Below are 27,375 nucleotides of genomic sequence, written 5' to 3'. Positions count from 1 at the left end.
GGAGCAACCAATTAGAGGAGGAAAGATATAGGAAATAATTTTTAAAAAAATAGGAAAGAGTCTAGGAATGGATGGGTTGGGATCAGAGTACTATAAAACTTTCAGGAAAATGTTAGTACTGTGCTTAAATTAAAGTCTCTTTTTAATAAAATAGTAGAATGTGAACATTTGTTAATTATATTAATTCCAAAATTGTATAAGGATCCAATGCGTTTATGGGCCTATTAACTTATTAAATCTAAATGCTAAGATTCTTACAGCAATATTAGCTAAGAAAATGAATAGTTTTATTACTAAGTATAGTAAAGAAGATCAAAGTGGATTTATAATAGGAAAACAAATGGCAAATCTGACTAGGAGAGTGTTAAATGTAATGTAATAACAAGACAAAAGGTGAAGATGGGAGTAATTTCATAGGATATTTTCAGTGCATTGGATTTCATTGATGACCAGCATTAAAAATATTAATTAAAATAGTAGATTTTGGAGAGAAATTTAAAGGTATGATGGATCAGTTATATTCAAAGTATACATCATAATAAATGATGGCATCGCATAATAGATATCCCTAGGTTGTGGTACAAAGAAAAAACATTCTCTTTCCCCAATATTGCTTGCTTTAGTTATAGAACTGTTGGTGAATGTCGTCAGAGAAAATAAATTAATTTGTGGCATAGGTACTAAAGACAAAGTTAAAATTAGTTAATTTGCTGATGATACTTTACTAGGAGTAAAAAATCCATTAGTGGTTATGGACATTTAAAAGAATTTGGAAAGATAATGGAGTTACAAATCAATTGGAATAAATTAGAGATTATAATGTTTAATTAAGGACAAAAAGAGATAATTAGAAAAATTGATATTGATATTTGAAACTCTAATAAATATTTAGGTATAAATATTCCAATGAATTTAGGAAAATTGAAGGAAGAACATTTTTAAAAAATTGAAGCTGGAAATTTTTTTAAAAGTACGTGATTTTAAGGAAATTTGGATTTTCCTGGTTTGGTAGAACAGTGGTATATAAAATGAAAATTCTACCCAAGATGAATTTCTTATTTATGATGTTACTAAGAGTTAAAATACTGGCAAAATATGATTAATAAATTTTGTAATGGAATAAAAAAGCAAGAATTAGTAAGAAATGAGTACTGGGGTTTGTGGTGTATATAAATATTGAAATCTATGTCTGTAAGGATAAAGGACAATTAGTTTGAAAATGGTATTTAAATCCAGTGAGAATAAATAAAATAGATGCTAATTACTCCAAGTTGTTCTGGAGAGGATGGCAGAAAATAGGTACTTATTTTCACATGTCATGAAAATGTGAGAATATATTGAAATGTTGACAATTGCTTCTCAGGAAGATAAATGAAATAACTAACTGAAATTTAAAGGTATGTCCTAAGCGAGCTGGGTACTCATTTTACCGACCTTGGAGTCGACCTTGAGCCAGCTACCTGGGATTGAACCCTGGGTTGTGAGCACAGTTTTGGCTGCAGTACAGCAGTTTAACCACTGCACCACGAGGCAGTTATAGTAAGAATAAGAATAATATAAATAAAACTAAGCCACACCTCATCTGTGCATATATTACAAAGTTAGACATGACAGAGTGGTAAAGTTAGCGCTCTGGTAATTATACAAAAAATATAACTTGCCATCCTTCAAAAACCCATGGGAACATCAGGTAGAGAAGGTGTCAGAAAAAGAGGAAGTCAAGATCTTGTGGGATTTCCAGATCCAAATGGACAGAAACCTTGAATATAACACACCAGACATAGTAGTAATAGAATGAAGAAATGTCCAGATCATTGACATTGCAATTCTAGGGGATGCCAGAGTTGAAAATAAAGAATTGGAAAAACTAACAAAGTACAGAGACCTGGCAATCGAAACATCTCACCTCTGGAAGAAAGAAACTTCTGTCATCCCTGTAGTCATTGGGGCTTTGGGAACAATATCAAAAAATTTCACACAGTACTATTAGCAGTTGCAGATCTCAGAAATCACACAATCAGAGCTACAAAAAATGGCGATATTAGGAACAGCATACATCCTGTGCCGATATTTGACAGATACTTGGGTTTTTTGTTAAAACTTGTATCTGTTGTATAATACCAACCAATATTTTAAAATTTTGACTGTGCTTGGTGCTTTTTAATGATGATGATGATGGTGGTGGTGGTGGTGGTGGTGGTGGTTGTTGTGGGTTTTTCGGGCTCTTTGGCCGTGTTCTGAAAGTTGTTCTTCCTAACGTTTTGCCAGTCTCGTGGCTGGCATCTTCAGAGGACAGCACTCTGTGCTCTGGTGCAGTTTGTTTGGGAGTTGAGTATGGCTGTGAGATCAGCTTTTGTCCTTTTCAGGAGATGGGTGATTATGGTGATCAGTGTGTTTTTGTTTTGGGTGTATTGTTGTGATAAGGAGAGATTATCTGTCACTGTGATTGATGGGTGTCGTTAGCTGGTCTATTGTGTGTAGTGATCACCGATCCTTGTGGCTGGGTAGAGTTCATTGACCTTTTGCACGCTGTATTTTTCAGTGCTGGGAGCCAAGTTTTGCTGAATTTCAAACTTTCTTCTTTCTTGTTGAAGTTCTGCTATGTTTGCAGATTTCAATGGCTTCCCTGTGTAGTCTAAAATAGTGATTGCTGTTGTTGTCCAGTATTTCAGTATTCTGAAATAGAATTTCATGTCCAGCTTGTTTTAGGGCATCTTCAGCTACTGCCGATTTTTCTGGTTGTTCTAGTCTGCAGTGTCTCTCATGTTCTTTGATTCTGGTGTGGATGCTTCATTTTGTGGTTCCAGTATATACCTGGCCACAACTGCAAGGCATCCGGTATAGTCCTGCAGTGGTGAGGGGGTCCCTTCTGTCCTTTGCTGACCGTAACATTTGTTGTATTTTTGTGGTGAGCTTGAATACTGTTTGTAGGTTGTGTTTTTTCAGAAGTTTCCTCATGTGGTCCATGACCCCTTTGATGTATGGCAGAAATACTTTATTTGTGGGTGGCTGTTTTTCTTCTTCAGTTTGGTGTTGTGTTCTTGGTTTGATGGCTCTTGTGATTTCAATTTTGGAGTAGCCATTTGCCTGTAGGGCCCAATTCACATGGTTGAGTTCAGTGCTGAGAAACTGAGCTTCACAGTTCCGATTTGCATGGTCTACCTACCAGTGTTTTGATTATGCCTCTTTTTTTACAATGGGTGGTAGTTGGAGTTTTTGTGTAGGTACCGGTCTGTGTGGGTGGGTTTTCTGTAGACCTTGTGTCCCAGTCGGAGGTCAGTTTTGCATACGACCATGACACCTAAGAATGGAAGAATGGAAAAAGAAATAGAGGGCCAACTCCCGTTACAAAAGGCATTTATTTAACATACCTTTTCTACTTGGCAAATGATGATTTTAGGTATATCCATACATCCCTTGTGTTCTTCTGTAGTTTGTTGTAAACCACCCAGAGTAACCATTGGTTAGATGGATGGTAAATAAATAAATACAGTAGGACCCCCATATCTGCAGGATCAGTATACGCAGTTTAACTTACTGACAATCTGAAAATAGTAAAAATATATATTTATTAAAAATCCAGGTTTTTTTTCACATATATTGCCAAAACCAGCCACTAGATGGAGGCAGAGACCATGCTATTAATACTTTTTAGTGAAGAATACATCACTATCACCCTCTAATGGCCTGGTCTGGTAATGCATGTGAAAATGTATTTTTGGAACTAATCCCCAGCACATATGGGGTTATACTATAAATAAATAAATAAATAAATAAATAAATAAATAAATAAATAAATAAATAAATAAATAAATAAATAAATAAATAAATAAATAACACAGAAAGGACCCAACGGATTATAATTGGATAGCTGTTAAGGTCGCCACTAACCTTTACCTGGCTAAGGTAAAGGCTGCTAGTCAAGCATACTTTGCTAAACGGATAAGCGAAGCATGCAACCGGCAGGTGGTATTATTCTGTATAGTGCATGACCTATCCGGAATTGGCCTGGGTGATGGGCCTCCCCCTAGTTTTACACCGGACCAATTTACAGCATTCTTTAAATCTAAAGTGGAGGCCATCCGCCAGGACCTGTCTCCTTTTTTGAATACAGTGATTTGAGCTGAGATGTCCAGCGCTCCGTCTTGTCCGGCAATTTTAGACTCCTTTCAGCTTGTCACGCCTGACACTGTCGCCAGGGCGCTTGATCGCTGTCGTGCCACCACCTCCTCCCTTGACCCCTGTCCGGCCTGGCTAGTCAAAGCAGCCAGGCCTACAACAACGGAATGGGCCACTGTAATAATTAATGGGTCTTTCCTGGAGGGCAGATTTCCATCTGCCCTCAAGGAGATGCTCATTAGGCCCATTAGGAAGAAACCAAGTTTGGTGGCGGACGCAATTGGCAATTATAGGCCCGTCGCCAATGTTTCTTTCCTAAGTAAGGTGGTGGAGAGGGTGGTGGCCAACCAGCTTTAGGTGCACTTGGACGAAACAGATGCCCTGGATCCATTTCAGTCGGGCTTCAGGCCGCGCCATGGCACAGAAACGGCATTGGTCGCCCTGTGTGATGATCTACTGAGGGAGGCCGACAGGGGCAAAGTGTCCCTGCTGGTCCTCCTCGACATCTCAGTGGCCTTCGATACCATTGACCACAGTATCCTCCTGGGGAGGCTCTCCGAGTTGGGAATTGGGGGCCTTGCTCTGGCCTGGCTCCGTTCCTTCTTGGAGGACCATCCCCAGAAAGTGCAGCTTGGGGAGAGCGTCTCGGCCCTGTGGAATCTCAATTGTGGGGTTCCACAGGGGTCAATCATCTCCCCAATGCTGTTTAACATCTATATGAGGCCGCTGGGTGGGGTCATCAGGGGGTGTGGAGCCTGGTGTCATCAGTATGCTGATGATACTCAGCTCTACATCTCCTTTCCACCTACCGCAGGAGAAGCCGTTCTGTCCCTTCAGCGCTGCCTGGGGACCGTACTGCAATGGATGCAGGAGAACGGGCTGAGGCTGAACCCAGACAAGTCGGAGGTACTAAGGGTGGGTGCCCCCACAGTTGGGAGTTTGGGAAACTCCCTCTCTTTTGGGGGGGTGACCCTTCCTGCGAAGGATGGGGTATGCAGCTTGGGGATCCATCTTGACCCGGTGCTCACTATGGAATCCCAGGTGGCGTTGGTGGTCCGAACCGCCTTCTACCATCTCAGGCGGGTAGCCCAGCTGCGGCCCTATCTCGATGTTGGGGCGCTCACCACTTTGGTGCATGCGCTCGTAATCTCAAGATTAGACTACTGTAATGCGCTCTACGTGGGGCTGCATTTGAGGCTGCTGCGGAAACTACAGGTGGTGCAGAATGCGGCGGCCAGTGGAGTGAAAAAATTCCAACACATTTCACCCACTCTGGCCGCACTGCATTGGCTGCCTATCCGATTCCGCATCGACTTCAAAGTGTTGATGCTCATGTAAATGGTTTAGGGCCTCGATATTTGGCAGAACGCCTTCTACCACCAAGATCTACCCGTGTCACTCGTGCGAGCCAGGAGGTGAGGCTGAGGAGCCTAACTCTGAGGGAGGCCCGGAAAGAAAAGACAAGATATCGGGCCTTCTTGGCGGTGGCTCCTCGCCTCTGGAATAACCTTCCCCCGATATTCGCGCGGCCCCCTCGCTGTGTATTTTCAAAAAGCAGCTAAAAACATTGATGTTTCGGCAGGCCTTCCCCCCCCAGTTAATTCCTGACTCCTCTTTCCTTCTCTTTCCTAGTGTTTATCCAATTGTTGAAAGTTTTCCTTTTTGTAAATTGGTTTTTATTATTGTTGTTTCCTTCGTTGTGAGCCGCCTAGAGTGGTCAATCGACTAGATAGGCGGCATATAAATAAAATAAATAAATAAAAAATAAAATTACAGTAAAACTCTGTTTAACTTGATGCTTGTAGTTCTTGGTATAGTGGGTTTGAGCCCCACTGTTTCTTGAATAGTTTGTCCACTTTGTGAGACCACTGGGGATGGGAAAAATATTTTTTTTCTGTACAATAGCTTTTAAAGCAAGATTTTTAGAAATGAAATTACTACTAATGTATGTTTTTTCAGACTGCAGCCAAGAATATACAGACTCAACAGGCATAGATTTACATGAATTTCTGGTTAACACACTAAAGAATAATCCTAGGTAAGTATACTTTTTGTATAGCTTAAAATTTTTTCAGCAAAGAACAACGTAATGTTAACCTCTATCAAAATCAACACATACTCCATAGAATGTACATTTTCCCTTATCTTAGAGACTTACCTACCAATCTCTTTCACTCTCATAATTCCTCCCTATGGTTTAATAAGATTACATTTATATATGAAGACCACAGTACTTCGGTGCTTGCTAGATGGAGCCAAGTAGGAATATGTGATATGTGTGATCCTGTAGCACATCTTAATTGCAATGCAGAAAGCCATTGGCCATTAAACATGAGCAAGATAGGAATATAAAGGATCGAGAAGCAATTATAGAATTTTTAAAGACCTGTGTGTTGTGCTGAATTAGAAACATTAGGATTTATGATTTTGAACATCTGGAATTTAAGGTAAAGGTAAAGGTTCCCCTTGAGAATTGTCTAGTTGTGTCTGACTCTAGGGGGTGTTGCTCATCCCCATTTCTAAGCCGTAGAGCCAGCACTTATCTGTAGACAGTTTCCGTGGTCACATGGCCAGCATGACTAGACAGGGAATGCTGTTACCTTCCCACCGTGGTGGTACCTATTTATCTACTTGCATTTGCATGCTTTTGAACTGCTAGGTTGGCAGGAGCTGGGACAAGCGATGGGAGCTCACTCAGTCGCGTGGATTCAATCTTACAACTGCTGGGCTTCCAACCTTGAAACAGAGGCTTCTGCGGTTTAACCTGCAGCGCCACCATGTCCCAATTTAAGATCAAGATACCAATTGCTAAATAATGATTAAATGATAAGGGCAAAGCCAGGTTAGAACAGAGGTTTCATGTGTCAGGTTAAACAGAAACACAGATTGGTGATATATTTATTGTATTCAAAGATAGTACTAAACTATGATTTGGGACTATATCCATGACTCTCGGAGAAATACACTCTGTCCACAATGAGAAAAAAAGTATTTGCTTTCATTTCCTATGAGTTTTCGTTTGTCTCTGAAATAGAAGAATCTGGTTAATTTTAACTAAGGTTTGTTCAAACATGCTAAATTCAATTTGTCTAGGTTTGTTTGGATGGTGATAGGTAAAAGTAATTATAATTCCCATTACGTATATAATGACAAATTGTGACTAATTAAATAAGAGAGAATGTTTAATCCAGAGTAACGCAGTCACATAGAAACATAGGAGAAAATCTCCCCATGCATTTCTATCTCAGAAAGGAGCAGTGTCCCTTACTCCCTGCTAAAAATAAAAGTTTAAAAATTAGTTAGCTCTAACTAACAGAATATATATATAAACTTCTTAATTACTCTCTATGACCAAGTATTTTTCATTTGTAGAATTAATTCATACATGCTTTTAAAGTAAATCAGGAAGTAATATTTTGTTATAATGTTTGCATAATATTCAAAATCTATAATATGCTGATATAGTTTGTGTGTTATCTCATAAAACAAGTTATAAAAATCAAGTAATCACTAAGGTTAGTCAAAAAAATAAAATACAAGGTGTACCATATGAACTTAGACAGATCTTGAGAAAGTAGATGCAACATTTTGCACAAAAACTTTGCCAATCAGATTTTGGATCATTTTTCTCATGGATTTTTGAATTTCAGATCACTTTTCTCATGGGACATTATTTCAGTCCAGGCTGCCTGTCCTCATGGAAGGGTCCTTTTCTATAACTGTTGCAACAAATGTTTCTTGTATTTATTTGTATCCTATTGTGTTACCAAACTGTCTAACATTCAGTAATTGTTCAGTAGATCTCATCACAAATAGTGTTCATGAATATCACAAATGTTAGAGAACAAAACTATCAAAATGTTTTAGCTCAGTTTCTGTAAAGGAAGAGAAGGTTGACACTTTGTCTAGCCTTAACGTTCACACAAAGTACAGTGGTGCCTCGCTTGATGAGGTTAATTCGTTCTGTTCAAATCACTGTTAAGCGAAATTCTTGTCAAGTGAGATTAAAAAACCCATTGAAATGCATTGAAAACCGGTTCAATGCGTTCCAATGGGCGAAATACCTGCTCGTTTTGCGAAGATCCTCCATAGCGCGGCCATTTTCCGGTGCCTGTAAAGCGAGAAATCCGTCCTAAAGCACAGCAGGGAGCCATTTTGCACAGCGGGCAGCCATTTTGGAGCCACCGATCAGCTGTTTTAAAATCGTCATCTAGTGAAAAATCGGTTCCCGAAGCAGGGAACCGATCATCGTTAAGCTATTTTTCTCCATAGGAATATTGTTTTGCGATCGCAATAGCGACCACAAAAACTTCATCATAAAGCGTTTTTGTCATTTATTGAGGTAATCGTTAAGCGAGGCACCGCTGTACAGAAGAGGGTTGTAGAGAATACTAAAAACTGTGCCTGTCTCCACTCATGTTGAGGAGTAAATCCTTCTGGCTGACTATGATATGGGTTGTCCTGCTTAGAAACTCAATGCATAGGAATGTGGGTTTACATAGGGACAACTCCGTTACAAAAGATTCCCCCATCAGTAAAACTCATGGAGTCATTCTGGGCAGCTATTCACTTTTTTCAGCTCTGATTCCTAATATTAGTAGTGAGTATAATGATATGAAAAAAATGAGACATGTGAAACACTTAGTGTTGTTGGAAGAACAACAGGACAGAAATATTGCACAACATGCTGTTTGTTAATATAGAGCCTAGACAACTGTAACAGTCCTGTTTCCCAATAATCATGACAACATTCAGAATAAATGTGTTTTTCTAGATGGGAGTTAAATACTCTGATATTTTTATAATAGATGTACTTGAGCAGAATAGGGGGTGCTATCAGCATTATTTATTGCAAACATTGTAGCCTGATATCGTTCCCACTTTGAAACAACAGATTTTCTTTTTTATTATTATTAACAGGGATAGAATGATACTATTAAAAATGGAACAGGAGATTATTGACTTTATTAGTGACAACTGGTAAGTTTATTTTCAGTACTGATTCCTTTTTTGGTGAAAATCGTTCATGCCTGAATCCCCTTGAATTAGGTTAGAAATGGCTGTTCAACATCTTTTCCATCTTCAAGTAAATTTGCATATTTAAAAGCAGTGTCTGGTTCAATTCATTGCCTCTTAGACTTGAAGGATTTTGACTAGAACAATGGGTGACTTTGACTGGTTGTCCACCACCACCAAATATTCCTTTGCAGCCAGGACTCATTTTCTTCTACTACTAGCCAATTGCTATTACTGTCTTGCAGTTGAGAAGTCATCCTGACTCCCACCCTGTGATCTAGTGCTAGCAGCATCATTAGGGCACATGTCAAAGCCTACTGGACTCACTGAGTGGTTGTTAGGAAGTAACAGATAACCTTATGCAACACTTCCCTCAGCTTTCTGAAAGAAAGAAAGAAAGAAAGAAGGAGAAATATAAGGAAACTTTGCATGCAGTTGCCAATTTTAAATGGATTTTATAGGCCCTTTGGGATGAAAGGAATTTGTTTAGGAATAGTACAAGTCAGATTCTACTAGCTTAATGTACATTGTGCAAATATGATGAAGTATTGCATTGCATAATTTGATTTTTCAAATTATTCAAATATTACAACTGTAAATGCTAATCTTAGTGCTTATGTATACAACTTAGCACAGTTAGCGTTTTAAAAAATTAAATAGGGACCTAGTTTTTGCAGAGTGTTCTTTAATTATTAAAATTAATAAATAAATAATATGAAACATATCTTCTATATCTGGCATAAGAGACCAGACAATTAACTACAGAGGATGTTTAGGAGACAAATATCTTTAAAAAAGTAGATTTCTGTTGGTCTATCATGTCAGAGGCTGCATCAGATTGAGCCCTTTGATGTTTTGTTCCAGCAATCATTATAAAAAGTTCCCCCAGATGTCATCGTATCAGCGAATGCTGGTGCACAGAGTGGCAGCGTACTTTGGCATGGATCATAATGTGGATCAAACTGGAAAATCTGTAATTATCAACAAGACCAGCAATATGAGAATGTAAGTGTTACCTCACTATCCTTTTTCTGTTCTGCTTTCCTAAAGATCAGGAGTTATCTTGACTATATTTTGGTCATTGTATCCCCTGTGCTTTCTCTTCTTTCAATTTTGATCTCATTTTCTTTTTTTCTATAATCTGGAGTAATTTTTCTTATTTTGACCATTCATTCACATATGAAGTATCATTATGCCTGTCCTTGGAAGAACATAGAGTACATGAAATATGCTGAAGCAAATCAATCTATTTGTTGATAAGACAGCTATTCAGTGCCTGTAGAATGAGATGTTATTTTTCCTGGTCTCTTATTATTGCCGTGATGATGATGGGGCAGGAAGGGAATTAAATTGTTGCCAATTATTCTTACATGGATTATGGCAAGTTAGGTGTGCTTAACCCATTAGATTGCAAGCACCATGGCATTTCCCTCCCTCCTCTTGACTTGACTCTCCTTTTGAATAGTGGGTTCTTTATCTGTATCCACTTTTAATTTTTTTGATGCAGGATTTTTTCCATATATGTTGTAATCTCTCGACAGTTTTTCAACTGTCTCCAGATTAATTCACTTCACATAATAAATGAACTAACAGCATGCGGTATATAGAAAAGAGATATCAGAGAATGTGAAATATCATGCCATTACTTCATCAAGGAGGCAGGAATATATTAATTCATTTGCATATTCCTAACTGCAGTTAGGGTGCGCTACAGCCCTCCCCCAGGTTATAGCCAGCTACATTTCTCTAGCATTCTCAGGATATGATTGCTTTTGTTGTTGTTGTTTTTTGTGGGTTTTCTTAGATGCCTTTTGGGACACATAAATTAATATATTCCTGCCGACCTGATGAGCACCAACTAGGGGAGCTTCATAGTCACAAGCTAATTCATTTGCATTAGTGTGATAGTCTTTTAGTAAAGTATGGATGTGATCAGATGGTTGGGAGGGTGTGTGTCCGATCACTCCTGAAAGGGTCACTTTGCTGGGAATAATCTCTCACAAACAACTTTTTTGTCTGTTGGGAAATCACTCCAGCCTGGCCCAAAATGTGGTAGCCCTACAGCTGGATCAAAGAGGTCCATCTTGGGTATGGATTGGGGCTGGGCTGCAGTATGATTATTGGGAAAGAAATCACACTGGACTGCTCCACTAGTTGTCCAAAATGTGATCTGTTTCCCCATTTGATCACACCCTAAGCTCTGTGCCAGAAGAAATAGAAAGATGGATATTCCAGAATGGAAAAAGGATATCTGAACAGTCTTTGAGGAAGCAGCAGTACTTTCCTCTACCCCATGGTCACACTGGGTATACCCAAATACCTCTGCTTATGTGTCTGTCTGAAGACAGTTGATATGACTAATGGAAACATGCTGTCCTATACAGAACTGCAGTCCTCTTCTCAAAGAATTAGCTGCTTAATTCAAATTAGTGTATATGAAATTCAGCCCTACCATTTCCTTTTTTACTGAAGCACTATGCATTTCCACTTTTCCTCCCCTTGAGTACATGCTGCTCAATATGTTACTTACACTGCAGCGTTAAATCAACTGCTTTTCTTCAGGCTGCCCAGCCCTTAGGTTTTTCCCCCCAGATTTCAGACAGACCCACTAACAAACCTCTGCTATATTAAGTTCTGTATTGTTTAATTCTCACTAAGCTGAGAAATTGCCTTACATGATTTGAGAGACACTAAATCACAGGTATTCTGAAAACATAGTTTACTTACCCTTAGAATGCTCCTGAATACTCTGTGCCATTACAGCACTTTAGTTAACCAGAAAGGCATGCTTAAGGCATTGATTTTTTTCTGATACCTATAGAAAAAAATATCTTCTCATTTTTCCAAATGATCTGATGCAGTTCTTGTCTGCTCAGTTCATACCAAAATCTTCATTTAAATTTTTATTTGAGAGAAAAGAACTATTGGAATACTTATTTTTAAACATATCAAAGATTAATTCAGAAATGGAACAGAAGCTTGAGTAAAAACATGCAAATATGATATTGACTGGAACAGATTCCCCATCCCTAAATCAAGATCATTACTGCAATTATTATATTACAGATACAGACTATACAGGTACCTGTGGTATGTGGTATGTTATATGTTTAATTATTTTTAAGTGTATGTTGTAAGCCACCTAGAGTGGTCACAATTGACTAGATAGGCGGGATATAAATTAAATAAATAAATAAATAAATAAATAAATAAATAAATAAATAAACAAACAAACAAACAAACAAACAAACAAATAAATAAATAAATAAATAAATAAATAAATAAATAAATAAATAAATAAATAAATACCTACTCTAGGAAAGAGCTACATTCTGTGAACAGCAATGTGTGGTGAAATCTGGAAAGTTGCTTCTCTGATTTAATGTAGCTAGTTTGAAACTTAGGACAATTACCAGTATCCAGGCAGATGTATAAATGCAAACAAACATGCACTCATACTTCACTTTTGTAGGGCTTTTCCTTTACAGCTCTTGCCTTTGTTTTAACTGTTTTACTTCTTGAAGTTCTAGAAGCATGTTTATTTTACAGACATTTTCTCATGTTGAGGGAAAGCGATATACTGAGTAGTAGCAGGGCCAGAGTGGGAAAACATAAGAATTCTCTAGTATAAATTGCTCATTCATGAACTTAATTTGCCTTAAAGATGAAGCCATCAAGATTTCAAATATAGCCTGATTCTTGAAAAGTCCTGTTTTTGTAACATTTGTAATCTTTCATCTGGTAAACACAATTGTATATATCCTAGCTATGAAAATTTAGACAGAATGCTTACTAAATAATATATGAGCTGAAATTAAGAAATCTCCATCAGTATTATCTGTTCCACACTCAGTCATATGACAGATAATGTCTGTAGAGATTTCCTGAGTTACAGCAATTTGCTTCCAAAGGTTACATCATTTGTGTAACTGTGCAACAGGACTTCAACCATTGTTTCCATAGAGTTCTGGTACATTCCCAGCATGGTTGAGAATCAGTATTATCAGTTCTGGTTTTCTTCATAGCATAAAGTATGAACTTGCAATAATATGATTGGCTGGTTAGTTGCAAAATTTTCTACCTTAGCTTTCAAACTTTGAGTTACAAACTAATTTAATATTGCACATTAATAGAAAAATGACATTTGATATTCTGGATACTATTCTATATTTTTATAATCCACCTCTTCTAATAAGCCCAGTTTAGGTGATAGCAATTTAGTGCGAAGGTTGCAAATTCCCGAATTACCTTTCTCTGGCCAAGCTAATCAAAGATTCAAGAAGATCTAGAGGGGTATACAATAAGCTCTAAAGAGCTAGGATTGTGCATTTGCACACACCTCTTTCTGAAAGTATACAGTCCCATTGATTATGGGCATTTTTTATGTTCTTCCAGATTGCAAAAGCAGAAGTCTGATACATGATAATTACATCAGTATAATGATGCATATTACCTCAAATTGGCCATAAATATAATATATATTGGGTAGGACTTCCAAATGGAATCTGTCAATCTGTCATGCTGGAGTGGCTTGATTTGTAGATATGATCTTTCAAAGGTAGTATATGGGAAAAGATGTATATTAATTCATTCTAGTTATACAAATATCTAAAGTACTCTTGAGAATTTGAGCATTAAAGACTGCATTAGTGGATGTAATAATCCCAGTCTGGTAAACCCACTTTTTTCTCAGTTCTCTCTTTCCCTCTTTTCATTGCCTTGTTTTTTAAAAAAACTATTTTAGCTTCTCAAGCCACAAATCCCTGTGATAGCTGAAACAGAACACTGTCATTTAATAGGACTTTCTAAAACAGGATCAGATCTTGGTTTTATAGTGTGGCTTGAGGAGTGCATGAAACAATAGTTTTCTGTTTCACATACAAAGGAAACTATGGTTTAAACGTTTACTAAATTTGGATATGTGAGGTAAGCTAGGCTGGCCCCCTCTTGGCTTCCTTTCCACAGATAGGCAAAGAAAGTTTTATTCAGGCAGGGCTTTGACCACTAATTAAGACCTTTTAATTTGATTTTGTTGTTTTCTTTTTTGTTGTTGCTGCTGTGTGGTGTGTAAGTTGGTTTTCAGTTATTTGGAACTTTACTATTGTGTATTTGGTTTAGTCCATTAATTTGTTTAATAAAGTTAATTTGCTTAATAAAGCTAAACAACATTGGAAACTGCAAAGAGAAACAGCTCTAACTAAATAAAATAAATAAAATTTAAATAATTAATAAAGGAGAGCAAAGAAAGGAGTGTTCTTTATTTTCATGTTGACAAACCATGACGTATCTAACTTAGGCCAAGCTTTGTTTGCAAACTAATAGTAAAGTACATTTCTGAAATGTTTTCTACATCTACACCTGGGTAATGTCTCATTAGAAAAAGAATTTATTCGAGGATGTCACTATAATGATGAGGGTACATTTCTAATAGATTACCATAAATTAATGGATTGCACTCACTTCAAATTTGGCAACAGTGTTCCAGTAGAACACAAAAGGCCTCTTAGTTTCACCTTTCGTATTTACACAGCTTGCTGTACCTTGAACATCTGGCCATTAAAGTAAAGCTTTCTTTACACTACAAAAGCAGTTTAAAGCTAAATCTGTAATTCTGTATGTTAGCAAACTGGTGAAACTGTATCAAATCTGCCCCTCTTTCTGCTGCATTTCCTTGTCCATCCTTCTCACAGTTTCCTGTATCTCAACTGTTTGCTGTGCCTCATTACCTTCTTCCAGTCTGTGACTAAGCTGGTCTTTTAGCTCAGCTTCCCAGTTCTATATATCTCAGAATAGAAGCTTTCCTGGTTAGATCATTTATCCTTTGGTAGATGTAGGCCTGTTTATCAGCATTACTACTATTAGTACTCCCTCTGCCATCCAAGAATTGTAATGCCCATGAGTATTCCATGGCATTACACTTAGTTTATGTTAAAGACACTCTCCGGCATTGACATCTAAACTGTTTGGCTACATAAACTGTAAATATGTAATACATTTGTAGATATATTTGTATATATGGGACCCCACTATAGCATGAGTGTGCAAATTCATCTTTTGGTAGTATACTCATCCGTGTGAATTGGTCTTCAGTTATGAGAGAGAGGTGATTTTACTTCTTCCATATAATATACTGAACCAGTATTTAATGTGATTCAAAATATTTCTGCCCTGCTGATTGTGATCTCTTCCATAACTGAATTCCGTTTGGTCTGAGTAGGCAGTATGTAGTATTCTAAGTTTGCTTAATGTGGCAAAGGCTTTTAAAAAGAGTGTACATAGTTGTAACTACTTTGGTTCCATATATTTTATGGTTATATGAACAGCTTTCTTCCTCCCTCTAGCTTCATTTTCAGTGTCCCTTCAAAAGCTCACAAAAAATGACAAAGCAAAGCTAATAGTTATCATCATCATTATCATCTTAGAACTGCGGAGCTGGAAGGGACCTCAGGGATCACTGAGTCCAGCCCCTGTCAAGAATCCCAACCTTTGGTTTTACAGCCAGATACCTAAATCAATAAGGTATCCATCTGTTCTAATATTCTTCCCTGCCATGTTCATATAGAGCTCTCTTAGCCCCCAAAAGTCATACAAATGTATCCAAGGACAAAGTGTGGGAGTAATGAACCATATCTAATAACTCTATTATTAATTTTTCAGTGCAATACAATCTCTAAACTAATTTGTTTGGAATTAAGGTGCTCATGTACTTTATGGCTGTTACATTGTAATAAAGTGTTAGTTAAACATTAGCCAATCATTGCAGTCTCTTTTTAATCACTGCAGCCTTACAACTCAAGGCTATAATACTGTCATAAATAAAATTAAAATGATTTGTCTCTAGACTGACCTTGATAAATGAAAAAATACCAAGAGAAACATAATTTGTTATAATATAGTGTTGGAAACTTACCTAAACAGCTATCTTCCGGATAACTGGAAACAGAATTCATTGCCAGTGCTTTCTTAGTTGCACTCTCTTAAAATCATATTCTTATCCCCAAGAATATCTGCATTTTGAATACTGCAAAATCAAAACTAAACTTAAAGTGGCTTTTGTTTGATTTATAGGATTTTAGGAGTGAGCTTATGGGGGTCAGGTTTGTTTTTTTTTATGGATGTATTCCTGCTTCTAGAAGCCTTCAGAAAGGAGAAGACACACTGTTCTTTGGCATAAACAAATGCAATGCAGAGGAAGATGACTGTTCAATTGAGGCTTAGGTGCTGTAGAAATGGCCTTTGGGTGGTGGTAGCTGTCATGTTCTCTCTCTCTCTCTCTCTCTGTGTGTGTGTGTGTGTGTGTGTGTGTTTCTACAACCACTCATTTCAATCTGAGCCAGTGACATACCTGGCACTGCTACAGTGTGAACTCCATTCAGGTATACATTATATTTATGTATATATTTTGACTTTTTCTTTTTTATGGAAAGCTTTTGCATCACTGAAGAGCTATTTGCATTTGAGTGATGGCTGCAGACAGTAAAATTATACTGTCATGTCTTTAGAGGCATTTCCACATACGACAGCAGAGCTTTTCAATTTCTCCTTTCATTGTGAATTTATACCATGGGACTTATTCCTTTCATGTAACTTTGAAAATACTGAACAGGATTTGCATGCCATCCAATTATATGTCCCAGTGGGTTGACGTTATATGTGATGAATATGTTGAAGCCCAACACTGCAGAAATAGTTCTGGAACAGTTTTTTATTAGTGAAAGTGGCATGTATGTGTCAGAAAATTGCCCATGAAAGGGTACCGGCCATTAAATGGATTATTTCTGCCCAACAAATGATTAACTGTAAAAGTAAACAAAGCTGGTTCAGATTAGTGGCTCTAAGTTTTTGGTCCTCCAGGTTCACAAAATCCCTGATCATTGGGCCTGCCAGCCAGGGCTTCTAGACACTGAAGTCCAAAATGTCCAAAGGGCCATATTGTAGAAGGAAACTTTTTTTGGGAAATGCAGACAATATTTGTGCAGTTAAAAAATAGCATGAAAGACACTAAAATGGGTTTGTGATATGAAACTGGACACAGAAATGAAATAAACGGAGGCATCCTCAACTGTCCCATAAGACAACATGCTCTCCTGAGCTGTGTGCTTCCAAAAGCCATGCCTATCGCCTGTAGTCATGCGGCTTCCAATACAGTTCTTTTCTTTTTTGAAATAGGAAGTTGGTGATTGATCATCTCTATTCTTCTGCTATGATCATTTCTCCCCTTTCATCCCTATAATGTTGCTGTGTTTCATTCTGCCCTACATTCATCTCTTCCAGAGCTAAAATTTAATTAGGAGAAAGATCTAAAAATTGTTTTGGATTTGGGCTACATGTGGTTTACTACTAAAGAAAGACATTTCTTTTCATTTTAACAGTGCCATACTGAAACAGCCTTGCTACCGTGAGTTTTCTTGAAGGGATATTTTTTTCAATGCACACATGAATGTTTATGTTGTTAAACCTGTGAGAAGAAAGAAGAGCCTTTATATGATCATGCATATGACCATACCAGGCTTGCTTGTGTACAGTTTATCCATGAACATCTACTTACAGAGAAGGGAAAAATACAATAGAAGAACTGAAAGCTCTGCACAATGTGTACTCACAGTACTGTACTTCCTGCAAACAGAAAAAAAAATGATACAAAATGATGGGAAAAAAACAAAATGCATCAATTCTGCTTCTGAAATAAGGTCATGTAATTCAGAATTTCAAAAATCTGGGGAAATATTCTGAGGAGAATGCGAGAAGGTTCTGTGTTTTGGGAATGAGTGTGTCAATTGTTTTGACCTGTCTCAAATGTGTGTCACATGTATCTCACTACTTTCTGTGAAGTGTTGAGGCTGTCAGCCTTGATTTCAACACATATTTATAAAGTGGAAGCCATGTCCCCCACTGCATATCATCTCTGCTTGGTCACATTTTGTATCTGTGACATGACGGTCATAGGGAAAAAAGCCAATTGTTGCATTGCTGTAGTTTTTTCAAACATTTCTGATCATTGTTAGTATTTGAAAAAGTGTGAGATCATCTTTCACACAATAGATGAGAGCATGATTCACAGGCATAGAAGTAATGCATGAAAAGAAGCAATGCTGTGCCACCTTAGTCCTTAGAAACAGAAGGCATCATGATTAGAGAACAGTTTGAATGAGAGACAAACAGAAATGATGGGCATGGGAGGGAGGCACAGATGAAAATAGCAAAATCAGTTGAAAGCCTTCATTGTACCATTTTAAATCCATTTGGTCCATCTGAATTCTCTTTGTAGCAGCACTTTTTCTCTCATTTAGTGGAGGAACATATATCATTTCCATTAGCCTTCTGATGGTGTACATTTATAATTAGGTTTGCATTTGGTTTATGGGGCATGTTTGCTGATTATTCTGTGTTCACACTGAGTAGCCATTGTCCTCTTTCAGCAGAATTATTTTTAACACAGTTTGTTCTATTCTGCAAGTCATTTCCTTGAAACCTGCATGACCTCGTCTAATGTGTCAAATTTATTTCCAATTAGGACTAGTCTATATGCAGAAAAATACTTAGATATTGCTTTGTGCCTTTCTTTGGAGTTCCAGATCCGAAAGCATGTCAAAATGCCACACAGTTCCAGCAAATCTGGAGAATTAGATGGGCCAAAATAAATCCTGACTGGTAGAAAAGTGTAGCCTGTCAGAAGTACGGAAGCCTTCCAGACAAAATGTAATGTGAAATTTGTGTAGATGGAAAGAGGACTAGGCAACCGAAGTGGTAAAGGCTAGGATAACTGTTTTGATAACAGTGGTCCATGTACTACGCCATTGAGATCAGAAATTACAAATGCTGGAGATAACCAATAATTAGAGCCAAAAACGTGTTAATATTGCAGAGAGGTGCTTGAGGCTTTCCTTCCAGGTTTATGAAATGAAACTCAAAAGAATCTTGAGCTTGTATTCTTGAAGCTTGTATTCTCGGAGCTTGTATTCTCGAAGACTATCCCACACACTACACCAGAACACAGACAGAGTTCTAACTCCTGTCCTCTGAAGATGCTGGCCACAGAGACTGGCAAAATGTTAGGAAGAACAACCTCCAGAACACGGCCAAACAGCCCAAAAAACCTACAGCAACCATCAAATCCTGAGCTTAATCCATATACGGTATCACCAAATAAAGCAACCTTTAATGCATGACCCCAGAAGCTTGTTCTATGACACTCAGATGCTCCTATTAATTAAGAATTTCCCTTTTCCAACCATTGGCTGTTTTATCATCTGTTTCTGAGCTAAGACTAGTCTACAGCACTGCCAAGGAGGCTGTAGCTAGTGCAATATGGGACAGATTGCTAAACAGAATGCCTTATAGAAATCATGAAACACTGGTTCAGTTGCACTGGCTGTTAATACGTTTTTGGTCCTCATTCAAAGTGCTGATAATGACCTTGAAAATTCGGAGTGGTTTGGGACCACAATATCTGAAGAAGTACTTCTCATACGTCTGTTCAAAATATGCCAAGGAAGACTTCCTCAGTGTCCCATCAGTACAAACAGTACATTAAGTGTAGATACAGAAGAAGGTATTTTCTGCTGTGACAGACTGGACTGTGGAATTCTTTCCTTGTGATAGCCTGAATGGCCCTAGCTCAGCAACAACTTTAATTTTCATTGTCCATCAAAATTTGGGGGCTAAGGGATTATGGGCCATCTGGATTGTGGAATTACAGTACAGTGTATTTTATATAGATTGGATTGAATTGTTTTGTTGTTTCTACCAGGCCTCAAGATGGGTGGGATATAAACACTTGGAAAAGACTTTGATGTTGGGAAAGTGTGAAGGCAAGAGAAGGGGACGACCGAGGATGAGATGGTTGGACAGTGTCATCGAAGCAACCAACATGAATTTGACATAACTCCGGGAGGCGGTGGAAGATAGGAGGGCCTGGCGTGCTCTGGGCCGTGGGGTCACGAAGAGTCGGACACGACTAAACGACTGAACAAACAAACAAACAAATGTGCAGAAGGAGAGATTGCCTGAATGTTTGAGATTCCCTTCTATTTCAATTGAGTTAAGTTTATAACCTTAAACCAAAGTTCATCATCCGATAGTCTCACAACACATACAATTTCTTTTCCTTTAAAAAAAATCCAGACTCTAAAGGTCTTTGTATAAGTATGAGTTCTATTTTACCTCCCTTTTGCCCTTTCAAGCTCTTTCTTTTTCTTTAAGTTTAAGATTTAAAGAATCCCATATTATTTGTTCTATGTCAGCCCCCAACTTTTTTTTGATACTTGTGACAATTGTCTGAACTTTTTCCTCTCAACTTATCGCCCCTTATTCTTTAATTTTCATGTTAGTACTCTTGTTCAATTTTCTATTAGGTCTGTTCTTAATATTTATATTCTTCTTGCTGCAGTTCCTCAGTGGTCTCTGTTGAATATGGATTCTTACTGAATTTGGGTTTTTTTTTTTTATGTCACTGCTTTTACTTTTCCCTCTTTAATACAACTTCAGTTACTGCAGTATGCTTCTTCTTCTTGGCTTTGGAAGCTTTGTCATTGTTTTAAGGTCATAAATTCCCATCCTTTTATGTTTTTAATAATTTCCCACTGCATTGCTCTGCTAGTAGACATTTTCTGCTCTATTTTGTTTTAACTATCACCTTTTTATCTTTTTAAAAAAAAAATTTAAATTGTACTTTTATTTTTATTTCTATTTCTGTTATTTCATCTTTATAAAAGAGTAAATTAATATTTATTACAAGAATCCCTTTCTGCTTTCAGATGGAACCATTAAAAATTGACATAATCTGTTCTTCTGCTTTTTTTAATTGTTGTTGTTTAGTCATTAAGTCATTTCTGACTCTTCGTGACCTCATGGACCAGAGCATGCCACGCCCCCTGTCTTCCACTGCCTCCCAGAGTTTGGTCAAATTCATGTTGGTAGCTACGATGACACTGTCCAACCATCTCGTCCTCTGTCGTCCCCTTGTCCTCTTGCTTTCACATTTTCCCAACATCAAGGTCTTTTCCAGGGAGTCTTCTCTTCTCATTAGATGGCCAAAATATTGGAGCCTCAGCTTCAGGATCTGTCCTTCCAGTGATCACTCAGGGTTAATTTCCTTCAAAATGGATATGTTTGATCTCCGTGCCATCCAGGGGGCTCTCAATAGTCTCCTCCAGCACCACAATTCAAAACCATCAATTCTTTGGTGGTCAGCCTTCTTTATGGTCTAGCTCTCACTTCCATACATCGCTACTGGAAAAACCATAGCTTTGACTATGTGGACCTTTGTCGGCAAGGTGATGTCTTTGCTTTTAAAGATGCTGTCAAGGTTTGTCATCACTTTCCTCCCAAGAAGCAGGCGTCTTTTAATTTTATGGCTGCTGTCACAATCTGCAGTTATCAGGGAGCCCAGGGAAGTAAAATCTGTCACTACCTCCATATCTTTCCCTTCTATTTGCCAGGAGGTGTTGTTACCAGTGGCCATGATATTCATTTTCTTTTTACTTTGAGCTTCAGACCATTTTTTGCACTCTCCTCTTTCACCCTCATTAAGAGGTTCTTTAATTCCTCACTTTCTGCCATCAGAGTGGTATCATCTGCATATCTGAGGTTGTTGATATTTCTTCCAGCAATCTTAATTCTGGTTTGGGATTCCTCCAGTCCAGACTTTCACATGATGTATTCTGCATATATATTAAGTAAGCTGGGGGACAATATACAGCCTTGTCGTACTTCTTTCCCAATTTTGAACCAATCGGTGTTTCCATATCCAGTTCTAACTGCTGCTTCCTGTCCCACGTATAGGTTTCTCAGAAGATAGATAAGGTGGTCAGGCACTCCCATTTCTTTAAGTTTTAAAAATACTTTCCCAATCACTACATTCCTATAGAAATACTTTTCTTTGTTATGATTAAGCATACCTGTTTTAAAAATACTTTCCCATCACTACATTCATATAGAAATACTTTTCTTTTTTATGATTAAGCATACCTGTCTCTTACAGAGGAAATGATTATGTTGTTGTTGTTTACATATCATAATAGGCAGACCTGAAGGTCAGGCCACTAAAAATAAAGGTTATGTCATGTACAATAGAGGGAGCTATTATTCCCCTGTTAGTGCACAAGAATCAGAAGAGAAATTTGAATTAATTTGCACATTTCCAAAAGTGGTAGACAGATAGGATTTTGTGTTGTACAGAATACTGGCTGGATGTTATATTTTTGAATGCTCCCTCCAAAATAGCACATTGAGTGGATATATTTAATACAGTCCTTTTTAACTTCTAGCAATTGAGCATAGGCAGTAGCCAGGGATGATGGGAATTATAGTCCAAAGCATCATCAGGAGGCACTGAATTGAGAAAAGATTGTGAAAATCAGTTGCTAGAATTTCAGACTTCTTTAAGTAACAGAAAGATTGTGATACTAAGCAAGTATTTTAATATTAATAAATCTATAGTAGTGGATTCATTTCAACAGAAATCTTGTTGGTTTTACCTAGTTTTCCTTTTCATATATGTTAATGGTTGGCTAGGCATGCTGCTTCTTTAGCTATTAATTTCCATCACCTATGAAGAATTGTCATGTTTTATATCTATGTAGTACTTGGCAAATTGAGTTAAGGGTTATGAAGTTAATGAACAGCTTAAAACGTTTTTGAAACAAAAAATAAAAACACATGAGAGCAAGTATAGCAGATACACTGAAATTAGTAATTCGTGATTATTAGACTAGTCTGCTGTAACGATTCTTATTTATTTCTATGGGGCTTCTCTGCTTGAGGCTAAAAATGGATTTAACCCAAGGTGATTAGAGAAAGAAGATGTTGGCTTCAAGGGAATGATCATTCCAGCAATTAAAAGTTCATAGTAGAAATACAAAATGCAAACCAAGATGCATTTGAGCTCTTAGAGAAGTTTAGGTGAGTAAATAATGTTGATAATGAAAAAACAGAAATAATCAAATATTTTATTTACCTGGGTTCAACAATCAATCAAAGTAGAAACTGGAGCCAATAAATTTGAGGAACACTGAGGCTTGAAAGGGTAGCAGTGGAGGAACTAGGAAAAAATCCTTAAGCGAAAGGAGGTATTGCTGGAGAGCAAGGCTAAAATAATCCATGCTATAGAGTGTTCCCAATTACTATGCGCTTGTTGTGAAAGCTGGACAATGAAGCAAGTAGCCGGGGGTGGGGGGTGGGGGTGGGGAGAGAAAGAGTTTTTTCTTTCAAATATTGTGAGAGCTTTTTTTTAATTTTCCAGTTTAGCTGAACATTCAGCTATTTTCTGCTGCTTTATGGTTGGCCGTAACATCACTGATCATTTCTGTCTGACTAGACAGGTGATCTTTTTAATCTGTATGAAAATGTTATGATGTTGGTTCATTTGTGTGCCTCTTTCATGACAGTGGTTGGTACAGCCCATTCACTTCATCAGTGTGTGTGTGTGTGTTCTGAAACCTTTAATGGCATTTACAAGTTACAACAACACAAGCAAAATAGGAAAAGTAAAATTACACAGATTTTACAAATTAGGAGTGAGAAGCAGGGGACAATTTCAAAATTGCAGAGCCAGTGCAGAGACGAGATTATTGTTATCCTGAAATTTATTTTAATGTTTGGATTTATTTGCATCAATGTCTAAGACAATATCTGAAAATCTGTTATTTTTCAGGTGTGTTGTATATTTCTTGTTCAAAAGAACAATATAAGAATATTCATTCAATAATTTCTAGGCTGTATTTCATCTCCCACACCGCACAATTATGACCAGTGAGTGGTAGGATGAATTCCAACCATTTTGTCCATAAACAACGTTTGATTACACATATTGAACGTAATGGCCAATATCCTGTTGTGTAAGTTCCACGACTGTAAAGGTGATACTGTTATTGGCAGGTGGAAATTAACAGTAATTAAAGCATTTCTGCTTCAGTCCCAGGGCTTACAAGACTTACACACAGTCAGTTTCTCCTGGTGATGTCACTGTCTTTATGCAAAAGAACCTTCACTAATGTGCAGTGGTACTATACATGTAAACACCAAAGTTTATAAGCCGAATCACCTGCATTCATTATACATCCTCATTATACATCCAAGTACTTTTGTCAAATATGGCTGATATGTATTTGTTTTATGTTTTTTTCCCACCTTGCACATAAGTAGACTCCTTTTGAGCTGCTTCTTAATGGGTTATTCTCTTCAAAAGAAGTAAGATTTATTAATACAGAGTGTGTTATAGTGAGGAAATGAAGAGCTGGAATAATGAGGAGCAGCAAATACGGGTTATAATCAGTTTATGGGAGTGGGCTGATAAGTTTGTAAATATGGGCTTCTGTTTCAGAACTTCAGAGCTATTATTACCTATTATATATAGGGAATATGCATGAGCCATGTCCACAGGTAAGAAGAATATATGAATACAACATTTCATTCTTCTGGAGATGTTTGGAGCAATGAGATGAAGTGCTTAATGAGTAAAGTTCTTTTTACTGCCCTTTTTACCGTGGTAGACAAAATGGGCCCATGACCAGAAGCCTGGACCAATGCAATAGTAGTTCCAATCTACAAATCAGGTAATCCCTAAACCCTAGTAATTATAGATCAATCAGTCTTTTATCTATCATAAGAAAACTTTATGCTAAACATATTTTAAATAAACTGGTAGCCTGGGAAGAGCAAATGGCAATAATTGGACCAGAATAAGCAGGATTTAGGAAAGGGAAGTCCACCCTGGATCACTGTGTCACCTTAATACATCGGATAAATAAATATGTACAGCAGACAGAATCTAAACTATATGTAGTCCTTTTAGATTTAAGGGGAGCTTTTGATTTGATTAAGTTGACTGAAAAAAATTCTGGAACAAACTTGCCAACCTCTCAATTGACAGACGGCTGATATTTATTATTAAGAGACTGTATTCTGCAACCTCCTGCCAAATTAAATGCTCAAACTCAGGGATCTTAACTGACTGGATATCCACCAACAGAGGGGTCAAACAGGGCTCTTTATTAGCCCCTTCCCTGTTCAACTTGTTTTTGCGTGACTTAGCCCCTTTCCTATTGGAAACTGAGGGCCACCTTCTTAAAATCAGCTCTATACAGGTCCCTTTACTTTTGTACACAGACGATGCAGTTACCTCATCTCGTACCAAAGCTGGTTTAAAATGTCTGATGTACAAATGCCAGAGGGCCCTATACTATCATCTATTACAATTGCCTCAAAAACGCAGAGCCTATTCCCTGACCAGATTTAATGTAATGCCTTCAGCAGTGACCAGAGAGTTATCTGGCAGGTCTCAGGGTATTCCTTACAATGAGAGGATCTGCTCTTGTGAACTGGGAGGAACTGAGTCCCTGGTACATATAGGTTTACATTGTCCTCGCTATTCTGAACCCTGCACTCGATATCTGGGCTCAATATTACTTATTATTATTATTATTATTATAATAAGGTATATAGGATAGGATGCAGAGTGTGTCTTGCAGCATGAATAGTAAAACTACATTGAATCTGAACAAACTTTGATATTGTTCCAGAAAGATGCAAACAAGTTTCACTGAATGTAGTTTTTGACTAAGTATTTTGTATGTGCCAATAAAGGTTTTTTATTTGATTTGATTTGAGTAATGTTCTTTACTTAAGAGACTGGTTTTCAACAGAGTTGAAAATCCATAGCTGTCATTAAAAGCTTAGGAGTAATTGTGGGCCATCAAGTAAGTTTCAGCCTGTGACCCTTTCCAGAGTTTTCTAGGTAGAGAATACTCGGGAGTGGTTTATCATTTCCTTCTCATTGGCCACTCTGCAGCTTGCCCAAGGTTATATGGGTTGGCACCTCCTGGGAGGCATGGTAGGAATCAGACTCCCAAATTCTGGCTCCATAGCTGAGTACTCAGTTTTACTGCACTATTCAGCCAAAAATTAAACAGTGCAAAATATCTTATTTGAAGTTTGCCATTGGTATTTGAACAAATACTGAACCAGAAGAAAAACACAAGTAAAAGAATATACTGTAATGGGAATAAATGCTACTATCAGTAATAAAAATGAATGGCAGAAATATTAACCATTTGTCAAGTGTCAGATTAGTTGTTCATAAATGTAATTAATTGCCATTAAAAGTAATTTTGTTGGCTACAAAGTGTTAGGATTTGACTTCTGTACTATGCAATCATGTAGTCAGTTGAAGATATCATCTAAATAGCGACTTGTTAATTCACGTTGTATTTTCTTTCATAATAAACCTCTTATAGAAATTGTTGGAAGTTATTTCACACTGCATTCATGGCACCTTAACAGAATTCCATCGGCACAAAGTACTGTAGCTCCATACTTACAATTGGTAGGGAAGCACAGCAGAGGGTATGAAAGAAGAAACCAGGTAGGAAACAATGTTGTAGTTTGGTGCCAGTAGTTAAATCCTGGAATCACTGTTCCTTTTGGTGGTGTATGGGTGGAAAATAAGGAGACTCCAAAGAGAGATGTGACGTTTTAGATTTTGGCAAAGATTTTTCCAGTAAATCTACTGCCTTTCCCCCTGACTTCCACAATTCCATTCATGCTGACACGAGATTTGAAAGTCAACTGAATCCATATGAACTCCAGCTTCTCAGTTACTTCATTGATAATTCTATCTCCCATGAATATTTGTAGGGATAACACATGTACATTGACCAAAGAAAGAACCCTCCTATTCACACTTTTTCTTCAAATTTTTAAATTCGTCTGAATTAACAAAACACATTATATGACAACATGTTTCAAACTGATTTGCTGCTTAATGAAGCTTTTAAAAAAACAGTCTACATTGGTGATAACAGACTAAAATGAAAAGTGCATGCACAGCATATGGAGATTAAAACATTCCCTAAACCTGCAATCATGCCAGTTTTTATCCTGATACAAAGAAAGACTTCTTTATATATTTTCTTTGAAAAAGGTCATAGAAGACAACAGAGCAATTTGTCGTAGCCTTTAGCCTTTAAACCTAGAAATGTAAAGTTGTCAGCTGGTAATGTCTCCTTGCTTACTAACCACTTAGACAGATTTAAAATAAACTGTCAAATTGATACAATGTGACAATACTGAAATAGTGTTCCGTTTACCAACTGCTGAATTTTCTTATTTGCTCTTAGAATTTGAATTCTCCTGCCCCTCTTCCCCATAATTTTTTGTCTCATTACAATGTATTATGAGTGAGGAATTTTTCAAAAGATTCCCATCTAGTTTGTCGTTCCTAACATTCTGTAAAGCATGACT

General features: G+C 37.4%; 1 protein-coding gene across 22 annotated transcripts in view; it reads left to right on the top strand.

Moving 5' to 3' along the window:
• ARPP21 (cAMP regulated phosphoprotein 21) overlaps window positions 1-27,375 on the top strand; it is a 161,653-nt gene that overhangs the window by 50,153 nt on the left and 84,125 nt on the right. For all 22 annotated transcript variants that reach the window (XR_013537400.1, XR_012088470.2, XM_078377531.1 and 19 more), the window contains exons 7-9: window positions 6,079-6,157; window positions 9,040-9,099; window positions 10,000-10,140. Coding sequence is in view for 20 of the 22 variants with exons in the window: in XM_078377531.1 (XP_078233657.1) it covers window positions 6,079-6,157; window positions 9,040-9,099; window positions 10,000-10,140 (280 nt within the window). In the remaining 2 variants the exon portion in view is untranslated. The remainder of the gene's footprint in view (window positions 1-6,078; window positions 6,158-9,039; window positions 9,100-9,999; window positions 10,141-27,375) is intronic.

Source organism: Pogona vitticeps, chromosome 6, assembly GCF_051106095.1.
Source record: "Pogona vitticeps strain Pit_001003342236 chromosome 6, PviZW2.1, whole genome shotgun sequence".
In the NCBI taxonomy this organism is placed as follows: Eukaryota; Metazoa; Chordata; class Lepidosauria; order Squamata; family Agamidae; genus Pogona; species Pogona vitticeps.
This window is presented reverse-complemented; position numbering and strand designations above follow the sequence as displayed.